This window comes from Sinocyclocheilus rhinocerous, unplaced genomic scaffold (assembly GCF_001515625.1).
Source record: "Sinocyclocheilus rhinocerous isolate Xijiao unplaced genomic scaffold, SAMN03320098_v1.1 scaffold820, whole genome shotgun sequence".
NCBI lineage: Eukaryota > Metazoa > Chordata > Actinopteri > Cypriniformes > Cyprinidae > Sinocyclocheilus > Sinocyclocheilus rhinocerous.
In genome coordinates, this window is record NW_015670386.1 from 1,271,194 (window position 1) to 1,281,685 (window position 10,492).

At 37.5% G+C, this 10,492-nt stretch overlaps 3 protein-coding genes across 3 annotated transcripts in view; all 3 read right to left on the reverse strand.

Annotated features, from left to right (window-relative positions):
* Positions 1–2,501, reverse strand: part of LOC107734182 (chromobox protein homolog 7-like) — a 5,085-nt gene extending 2,584 nt beyond the window's left edge. The window contains exons 1-5 of the mRNA XM_016546057.1: positions 2,186–2,501; positions 1,520–1,563; positions 1,260–1,325; positions 1,089–1,155; positions 324–618 (exon numbers count right to left, since the gene is read on the reverse strand). Coding sequence (XP_016401543.1) covers positions 324–618; positions 1,089–1,155; positions 1,260–1,325; positions 1,520–1,563; positions 2,186–2,254 — 541 coding nt within the window. The 5' untranslated portion in view covers positions 2,255–2,501. The remainder of the gene's footprint in view (positions 1–323; positions 619–1,088; positions 1,156–1,259; positions 1,326–1,519; positions 1,564–2,185) is intronic.
* Positions 2,502–3,856: 1,355 nt separating this feature from the next.
* LOC107734157 (josephin-1-like) lies at positions 3,857–5,707 on the reverse strand. Its single transcript, XM_016546027.1, has 4 exons — positions 5,544–5,707; positions 4,439–5,121; positions 4,222–4,350; positions 3,857–3,866 (listed from the first exon to the last, which is right to left on the reverse strand). The coding sequence occupies exons 2-4, from the start codon at positions 4,720–4,722 to the stop codon at positions 3,857–3,859; spliced, it is 423 nt and encodes a 140-aa protein (XP_016401513.1). The 5' UTR covers positions 4,723–5,121; positions 5,544–5,707.
* A 988-nt stretch (positions 5,708–6,695) lies between these two features.
* Positions 6,696–10,492, reverse strand: part of LOC107734244 (X-ray repair cross-complementing protein 6-like) — a 10,283-nt gene continuing 6,486 nt past the window's right edge. Inside the window, exons 6-12 of the mRNA XM_016546157.1 lie at positions 9,731–9,917; positions 9,449–9,617; positions 9,159–9,320; positions 8,907–9,036; positions 8,718–8,818; positions 8,523–8,639; positions 6,696–7,175 (exon numbers count right to left, since the gene is read on the reverse strand). Coding sequence (XP_016401643.1) covers positions 6,973–7,175; positions 8,523–8,639; positions 8,718–8,818; positions 8,907–9,036; positions 9,159–9,320; positions 9,449–9,617; positions 9,731–9,917 — 1,069 coding nt within the window. The 3' untranslated portion in view covers positions 6,696–6,972. The remainder of the gene's footprint in view (positions 7,176–8,522; positions 8,640–8,717; positions 8,819–8,906; positions 9,037–9,158; positions 9,321–9,448; positions 9,618–9,730; positions 9,918–10,492) is intronic.

Sequence of the window (10,492 nt, forward strand, 5' to 3'; positions counted from 1 at the left end):
TATATATATATAAAACGTCATTATGAATAATTCACTTGCAGAATTTAAAACTTGATTTTACTTTTTAGGATTTCAACCACAGACTAACACATTTTGCATATATAATGCTAATAATTTTTTCAAAAGTTTTTAAAGTAGGGTTTTGCCAACAACAGTAACAAAAATCCTGGATCTGTTCAAATAGAGCTGTTTACTTCGTGTTGTGATTTAGTGTCAAGAGAGTTTTTTCCCTCAATAAGGCTGACAAAGAGCACTGCAGTCTTGATATCAATTTAGGTTATAGTGACAACTATGTCTGCCCTCTGACCAACTAACATACTTACTGTCTAAAGTGTTGCTGCCAGTTTTCGTTCCTCCTTGTCTTGTGTCCTCTTCTTCTTCTTCTTCCTCCTCCTCCATAACCCCCTCATCATCATCATCATCGTCATCTTCTCTTCTATCCCATTCTTCCTCAGAAGTCTCTCTGGAAGCTTTCTTCTTTTTCTTGTGGTGGGTTAATTGTCGATATATACAAGCCCCTGTGGACTGGAACCTTGGGTCAAGCGATAGCGGCAGATGTGTTGAAGACTTCTCTGTATCTTTGTGTGCGCTGCGTAGATCCATTGCGTAAATGTTTCTCTTCAAGAGAGCAATATGTGGATAGACAATGGATTATTATTAATAACTAAAAAATTATATATATATTTTAGTTAATTTAAATAAAGCTGAAATAAAACAAGTATTAGAGAGAAAACTTATTTCACTTAGAAGTCAAGGCAAAATTCTAATTTTCATTTAGTTTAACTGGAAATAAAAACTACAACTGTACTAAAATTAAAACTGAAATGAAAATAAATTAGACCTAAGTAGTAATATATTAAAAATACAAAAAAAATTATAATAAAAATGGCAAAAATGCATTTTTGACAAATTAAAAAATTACCACAAATTTTTATAAAATTAAAATGAAAAAATAAAGATTAATTCAAAATATGAATGAAAACTATAATAGTATATAAATAATACTAAAATAAGTGGATGGACAAGATTTGAATAATAATTTAGCAGGGAAACCATCACAGTAATTAAGATGCTGTAGTGGTCATTACCTGCATGAAGAGTCTTTTCGGTTTTGGGCCTCTTTTACGCCACCTCACTGACCTTTCTCTCTGTTCTCTGTTTGCAATTAGAAATAATGAGAAAATGCGGTGTGGATGATTTCATGTACTAGTGACTGAAAGTGAAAGAATGAAGGAAGTTTCATTTTTATAACTGCTCACTTTTCCTCATACGTTAAAACCAGTCGAGGGTCTAGAATGTGCTCCTCAGGCTCCCATGTGCTGTACCTTTAATGTCATTAAAACATATACATATTTATTGACATGACGTGCAAATAAATAAACAAAACATCTTAGCCGCTAGAGTAATAATTGTAAAACTACCAGGAAATAAAAGGATTAAGAAATTTTGAAATTAATCTTATTCTCCAATTTTCCTTAATAATAATAATAATAATAATAATAATAATAATAATACTTACTTGGGAGGCCACCCCTTCCACTTCAATAAATATTCGACATGACCCTTAAACATTAGAACAAAAAGAAAAAATAGATATAAACCAATATTGCATTTATATTTTAAGTACGTTTTTTTTTTTTTCGATTACACATTTCTTCTGAATGTTTTGTTTTTGTCTTGTACGTGTGCGATGACGTAATGACAAGGTTTCGTAATAAAAGAATTAAGGAGGGACGACCCCTAAACTAACAGCTCCTCCTTTCTATTTCAATCCGGACATTTCATGAGACCAAAAGTAACGCTCATTCAACGAGCGTTATTTTAAGCTAACCGCATGTTTTAATTTTACTTAAAAGTAACTGAGAGCCACGTCCGCTCGCACCAATAACCTCAAATGCCGTTTTAAGATAAAAAAATAAACCTCAGCGGCTGTATCTAAATGGCCAAACTTTACGTTAGTTATTAGACCCCACCGGGAAATAAAACTGCGTAGTCTCCATGACTACGAATAGGCTCGCCGCCCTGCGACATGCGTCATCATCGAAGTTATTAGACTACAAACACACTTCCACGCTGTTGTTGTAAGTGTGTCCTCGCCCCTCTAACATGTTGTATGTGTGCAGCGGGATTACACAGATTGAACTGTCCGTAAACACGCAGCTAGCTACACGCGCATGTCACTTACCTTTCGAACTCTTTTCTTTATGATTGATTCCACAGCGAACACTTGCTCACCGATTGCCGACAGTTCCATCAGTTAAGTTGTTCCCCTAAAAATAATGAAGTAGCTGTCAATGTCTCTTTGTGCTTTTCCTTCTGGTCGTTAAAGTAACTATGAATTGCAAATCCCATGCACTGTTATAGAATGGCTGCACACGTTCCCGCTCTTCCGCTGCCTTGTTTACAATTCAGTATTTTATGCTTTGCACTGCTCCATTTCCTTGTACTAGATGAGTAGTGACTTTTTAAATCTGCGACACATCTGCAGCGCTCAGCGCGCCCCCGTGCGCCACACAGAGCCGATTGCCGACAGTTCCATCAGTTAAGTTGTTCCCCTAAAAATAATGAAGTAGCTGTCAATGTATCTTTGTGCTTTTCCTTCTGGTCGTTAAAGTAACTATGAATTGCAAATCCCATGCACTGTTATAGAATGGCTGCACACGTTCCCGCTCTTCCGCTGCCTTGTTTACAATTCAGTATTTTATGCTTTGCACTGCTCCATTTCCTTGTACTAGATGAGTAGTGACTTTTTAAATCTGCGACACATCTGCAGCGCTCAGCGCGCCCCCGTGCGCCACACAGAGGATTGACTTGCGCCACTGTTGGTCGGATTAACAACTAGCATATAGATTACAAAAATACTATCTTTTTTAAAGGTAAACTAGCATAGCATGACAAATACATAGGAAAAATATTTAAAAAAGAAATGCCACATTTGTATTCATTTATTTAAAAACAAAAGCAACAACAATAAAAAAAAAAAAAGATGAATGCAACTCATACAATGTTAGAATACACCTCTTCTTTGCTAAGCAGGTTTTTAATTTCTGAAAATTATAAAATAAAAAAAATATAAAATTAAAAGGATAGCCCACCTAAAAATGAAAATTCCTTCATTTACTGACACTGACCAAACTTGTATGACTTTCTTCTGTGGAACATAAAAGAAGATATTTTGCAGAAGGCTGGTAACCAAACAGTTTCAGTTCCCATTGACTTTTATTGTATTTCTTGTCTATACAATGGAAGTGAATGGGAACCAAAACTGTTTGCTTACCAAAATGTTACAAACATCTTCATTTGTGTTCTGCAGATGAAAGAAATGCATAGAGGTTTGGAATGACATGTATGCATTTCATTTTAGGGTGGGCTATCCCTGTATTTTCCTATATTTTGTGTTCATAAATTGGATACCACAGTCTTGGTGTTAAAAAATGAATAATTTTATTCTTTTTTTAATTAACAGAAGTGCTTCACTGCTTTAACATCTTAAACTTTTTTGTTTGCCCAAGTCAAGTCATGTGGTGCATAAAACAGGAAATTATATCATAAAGAGGAACCTGGCAGACCCTCATGACTGTGTGTAAAGGTCAATAAGTTTCTTAAAATATCAAATAACTTGACCTTTTATCACAAGGCAGGTTAGTTTGTGTTATAAAATATCATGTGCTGTCACCAAAAATGTAATATTTATAATTAATGCTTCAAGATATTTAAAAAAAACTAATCTTGAAAAAAAAGAATCCTAAAACAATCTTGAAAACATTTGGTTAAAATCATTAAGTGGTTAAAATCACCATGAACTCAATTCACAATTCTATTTTTTAAATTGCTTTTTAAAAAAAAATTTTTTTATTCATGTGCCCCTGTAATGTTAAATCAAAACACAAACATCTCATCTCTAATGACTTGTGCACCAGTGTGAGGACGGGACAATAATCCATCTCATCCAGTGATCTGTCACTCACATGAAACTGCAGCAATTTGCAAACGAAAAGGATCAAACGATCCAATCAATTTCCAGTGGACAAAATCAAAACCCTCCATTCAGTTTACAGTTTTACTTGGTTATACTTATGAAATGTCTGTTTCATGTTGAATTTAAGATATGTACATTTTTCAAAACCATATGAAACAAACATGAATTCAAAAAGAGATTTTGCCACATGTTTTGGACTATATTTTTGATGTATTTAAAACTACAACAGCATAATAAAATACCTTCTCTTGTCCCACCAAACAGCCTCAAACCCACGCGTCTGCAATGCAGCCATGATGACGTTCACATCATAGTTGCCATTTCCCAGCATGTTTTTCTTGTGGGGCGTTACCAAAGTGCTAGGGGAGAGCCTGAAAAAGAAAGAGGAAGCAGAAGTGTGCCCCAAAAAAATTCCAAAATTAGATCACCTCAGTAACAATACATAATCTTAGCACTGACCTCTGGTAGATGTCCTGAAGTGCATCACGGCTGAAGGCCGCTCCGTCCTGGAAGACATTGTTTAGGGCGTGCAGAGCGCACAGCTCCCGATGCTGCTTTTCATGATAAATGGTGGGAGGTTGTGAAGAGGTGGGGGGCGTTCCAGCATTCAGCCTATCCTCTAGCTCGGACCCGCGTCCACCGATGGCTTCTCCTTTCTGCTTGCTGACCTTCCATGGCATACAGCCCAGCTCCTGAAACCCCCCGACCCCCCTCCCCTTACCAGAACATGGAGTACTCCCCATTCCTGCTGCTATGTCACCACTATCATCTCCACAGCAACCTCTCAGCTGCTTGGGATGAGTGGCAAGGGGAGGGGAGGTAGCTACTGGAGTGAAAGGCGAGCCAAGCGCACCTTGCAGTGAATCAGTGAAAAGAACAAAAACACAAGTGGAAACCGATGGATCTTCTCAGAAGCAGATTCGATTGTGTCCTCTTTCTGTGCTCTTCATGTTGTTATTGCACAAAGACTTGCCAAGCACCATAGTAACCACTAGGGCAGAGCAGTTCTTTCCATTTTGGCCGACCTCAGGGTGGAAAAGACTTACAGCATGACTTGTACAGCTGACTGGGACTAAATGGGTCAGCAGTGCAGGACCCTGGCAATTGCCATAGTAGACCACCGTGAGAACCGCAGAGATAACCTTGGCGAAAACAAACACAACAAGAGAGGGATTATAAATCAGATAATTAAAACAAAACAGCTAATGCTTCAATCCTGAACATTAATTAGGGTTTAACCGAGTGGCAAGTCTAAACACGAACCCTTTTGACACCTACGGCTAATGTGCAGTTGTGCCCAGGATGACTGCATTGGGAATGTCTGTACAAAACTTCCTGCCAGCTGACTGGATGGGTGTTTATGACTTATTCACGGACGGAAATGATATTTAACACTTCGTACACAAGTTTAATACGATAACTTAAGGCATGCCGTATTTTTGTTTGGTCTTCTGAACTACTGCGTTCAGACCAATTTGACACTCTGGCTACGTGCTACTCGTTTGATAGCAACGGACAAAATGACACCTTTCAAATTGTCAGTGTACTCCTTCCTAGCACTTACCTGTCTGTATACGATATGTTACAGGCTCGGCTGCTTTCGTTCCTCTAACTTGGCGTTTTCGCGTCCACTCCTTGAGTTGTTTATTCCTTTGTCTCTTGTACTTTTTCCTTGCAGCTCTCTGGCTCAACCTGAGCATGCGCAAAACGTCATTGGCTTTCCGCTTGCTTGCGTCACGAGCAGGTTTCATCCCATGGGACTGTCAAACACGTCTCGGTCGCCCACATTAGGAAATTAAGAAGAGACTTCCTATTTCTTTTTGGAGACATTAATTTTCCAAATTATTTTTCCCCCCGATCATTTTTTTCCGGTGTAGGGTCTGTTCTGTGCTGTATAAACAGCCCTCTAGCTCAGTGCTTTATTGCTTTAGCAGAAAATAAAATCCAGACATGTACATTTAGATCTGCTGTAATTTCAAACATCTGTGGCAAATGAGTTGTCGACCTTCTGTTTGTTTTCATTTTTTGCTAATAAGAATGCAAATGACAATACCTGATTACTTCATTCCAGGTGTTATGGAAACCCACAAACTACTAGTAAACTGTTTTAGTTGTTTAACAAAATAAGTATCAGATATTTTCTCATGCCTAGGGTGGAGACAGAATTTGTATTTTTCTTCCCACTATTTCTACACTGATTATGAAGTAAAATGTATTTAGAGTATTAGACAAACTAGTTGCTCAACCCAAATGTTTACTAAACATACAAGCAAGAATGGATTTGTAGAATTACATTCATAATAGGCTTTCAATTTATCAGGCATAAATTCTGTAATCTACATTACCAACCTCCAAAGTATCAATGGACAACATTAAGAAAATTTTCCATACTAATTCAAGTTAAACCAGTGTTTGATAAAATGTCCTCCTTTATTACCATGTATTAAATTATGCCAATGCTGGTGAGGCTTAAGAAAAAATGAGGAATAAAGCTTATTACAAAACTTGAATTTTGTAGTTTTAACAGTAGCATTTAACGTCCTTATTTCAACTCATTTGCTTGCTATTCTTTAAACATTTGCTCTTTATTCCTCATTTTTTCTTAAGCCTCACCAGCATTGGCATAATTTAATTATCCATTATGACAACAGTCACAATGCTGAACGGAATTTTGCTCTAAAGAGCAAATGTTTAAAGAATAGCAAGCAAATGAGTTGAAATAAGGACGTTAAATGCTACTGTTAAAACTACAAAATTCAAGTTTTGTAATAAGCTTTATTCCTCATTTTTTCTTAAGCCTCACCAGCATTGGCATAATTTAATTATCCATTATGACAACAGTCACAATGCTGAACGGAATTTTGCTCTAGACAGGAAAGTCATTTAGAATGTGCAGAAATACAAATCTTTCTGTATTTATTCTATGAACAAGTATGTAATCAAGGTGTCAAGGTTTTATTCTCCGCCAAATATGGGCAAGGCCTTAAGAACTTTTATTTGGAGAGGTGCATGGTCAGGGCATCTATAAGCTCCTGTTTCTTGGTTCCTGTTGTACGTATTCCAAACTGCTTGCATGCATCTTTTAGCACAGGCACTGTCAGTTTTCCCAAGGTGCACTTTGCCACATGGTTTTTCAGCTCTTCCTCGGACATCTCAACTTTTGCCTTCTTTTCAGCAGCACCACCACCAGATTCAGCTGGGCAAAAAGAAAGAGACAACTCAAGTCAAGATTCTGTCACTATCAACTTTGAACGTTTCTGAATGTAGTGGCATTGTAACTAAAACAGGACTGCCAATCAATGGAAGTTAGGAGTAATTTCCGATGCATACTGAACCATGCTGCTATGTCTTTGCAGTATCCCATATTATTATTATGCATTAGGCATGTTAAAAGACAAAAAAAATCCATTTAATATGACTGCATAAATAATAATTATTAATAAAAAATCAAATAAATACATTACTGCTGAAATAATACTATTGTACTGTAAAATAAGTGAGTATCATGATATGAGTATTTGATATTTCATGATAATTTTTATTTTACACACCAGTAAAATTACAGTACAGAGACTAGAGTTTTTTTTAACGACAGATTTATAAATTATTCTCAATACAAATTTGGGAATACGGTTGCGTGTGCTGCATTTTCAAATGCACATTATAAGTGACCCAGCACTTGCAGAAATGGAATTCACTAAATCACTGGATCATGGGCTGCTCGCATGTAAATGAACAGTGCCACACTTCATTTTGAAACACGCAGTGGCCAGCTGGCAACTATCACCATTTAATTTGCTTGCCAACACTGCTTTGTTAATTGTGGACCCAGGCTGAGATTCTAAGAGTGTTCTGCACTGAGCGGTTTGATGGTGCCACTCGGGTGTGCCTCACACGTCCTGAAAAGTGAAGTTGCGGGCTCTTTGATCGCCCTCTGGTGGCTGGCTGCAGTACAGGTCCCCTCTCCATGTAAACAAATGGGACTTGAGTCAAAATAAAAAAATAAATAACAATCCTATACAATTTTCCGAAAGATGGCTTGGTCATTTAAAGTAGTTGTTATCACGCTGATATATGTTCAATTGTTCGTTTTTGTGATAAGTTTGATTTTAGCTAGTAATTTGATGCTATAAAAACGGGGCGTGTCGTTATGGTTGATTGGGTATGCAGGAGTTTGGGCGAGAGTTTGATACAGCGGCTTCACCTCACGACACTACAGCGCAGACTCTGGCTCCAAACGAATCTATACTGCACAGACTCTGGCTCCGAATGACGTCATTTACTCAAGATGGCAGCGGCCATACTGAGATGCTTTGGCTTCACTTTTCTATAGTGGAAGGAAGTGGAGACGCGTCGTCCATCTTTTTTTACAGTCTTATGGTGCCACTAGCTTGTGCAGTGCTGTCGGAAACTATCCATACAAGAAATAAATGTATTTGAAAATGCAGCGGTTTTTCATGTTTTTTTTTTTATCAGCTCAAATACCGAAAATTACACCCCTGACTCATGCTTTACATTAATGTAAGACCATTTGAAATCTCACCAGTTTTACGTTTAGCTGCAGGCTTCCCTTCTGGGTTATAATCAGGAGGATAGACTAAATCTTTGAACTCCTGAGCCAGTGGACCAAGACGAGCATCCATCATTTGTACCTTGGGCACTGAGGGAACACACAGACAGTAATAAAATTAAAATAGAACAATTATCCATTAAAAACATTTCGGATCTCAAGAAATACTTGTTAAATCCTCAATGGGCTCGGGTTCAAGCATATTCAGAGCCAAAGCCTCCAGGTTCCTGTAGTGCTGTTGTAGCACTGGGTTTTCAAATGCATCACTCCTATAAAAACATAAGATTTACAGTACAAATTAACTACAACTCCATAACTGAAGAATGCACTGGGCACAACTTGTAGAAAACCACACACTTGTATTTAAAGCGGAGCTTGTGCACAATCTCTTTCATCTTGTCCACCTGCTCATCAGAGGCTGTGGGGCCCACGTGAGCATCCACAGTGCGTATGTCATCAGCAAAGGGAAGAAATATCACATGGAAGCCTAAAATATAGGATCCCACAATTTAATATTACTATTTGATATATATAAAAAGATCAATTAGCCATACAGTTGAAAGTAACGTTCAGTGTAAATGAAAATTTTTCAGTCTTGATTGCAGTTACCTGGAGGTGTCGCCTGAGTTTGACTCTGATCCAGTTCTTCTCTCTGTGGAACTAGTGCCACAAACCGAGGTGGAGTGTTACGACGAGGAATGTATCTGCACAATGCAAATAAATTTTTTTCACTGCAATTCAAAAGCAGAGCTGTAAACATACAGGAGCTTCCTAGGGTAAACAAAAGAAAGAGAACTGCACATCAGCTTTCCAAAATGAGAAAAAGATCAGTTCATAAAACAACTGGATTGAACTGAAGGAGGTGCTTAGGCTTAAGACCTCAGCAAATGAAGACCTGCCTGATATCTGCTCTTCCTCAGGGTATATGAAGAGCGCGGGCCGTATATGATGGTGCAGTTTGAGACGGTCCATGGGCTTAAACCCCATCAGAACCAAACCTGGATCATCAAACTTCTTAATCTCATCCACCTCATCCTTTTCCATCACAATCTGTTTCTTCCCATAAACCTTCATAGAAAGTAGTCAATTTTGTATGATAAGAAAATATGGTAACTTTTAGATAAAAGGGACACAAAGAGCAAATTACAGTATAGCTTTGTGATAGTATTGATTCTGATTACCTGTGCCCTCTTCATATCATTTGGCAAAAGTATCCCCCCATTATGGGCATGGAAGTAACGGGTTTTAGTGCGCACTGGTTCGTTAGTATCTCTGTGAAGCTTGACAGCAGAAGGTTTGGTGGCAGTCCTGGCCAACACATACACACCGACTGCCAGATTGACACCTTCTCCGAGAGAGAAAGTTAACCTTGAACACAATGAAAAAGTATATCTAAATCTAAGAACTGCATTCTGGAACTATGGTCAAGTAAAGTGAAACTTTGCATAAATATTGCAAAACTCAATGTTAAATTTTTTTTTTTTAATAGGGATGCACTGATGTATCGACCGATAAAAGCATCTGCACCAGATGGCCGATTGTTTAAAAACAGCCGACAATCAGGGCCGATTATATCCTGTAAATCAAAAGGGGTGGAAAAACGTGGAAAACGTGCAACTTGTGTGTAGAAATAGTCTCAATCAGTATTTCAACCAGAGAAAGACATTAATAAATAGCTTGTGAACAATGTCACTTAACATTGCATTTACCTCAGGAACGTTATAAAGTGTTCCTAGTTGGTTAGTTAGATATATAAATATATAAAAAAAACTACAGAGGAGCTTATTTACTATTAAAGGGGTCATATGATGTTGCTAAAAAGAACATTATTTTGTGTATTTGGTGTAATGAAATTTTACAGTTTAAGGTTAAAAAAACACATTATTTTCCACATACTGTACATTATTGTTTCTCCTCTATGCCCCGCCTTTCTGAAACGCGTT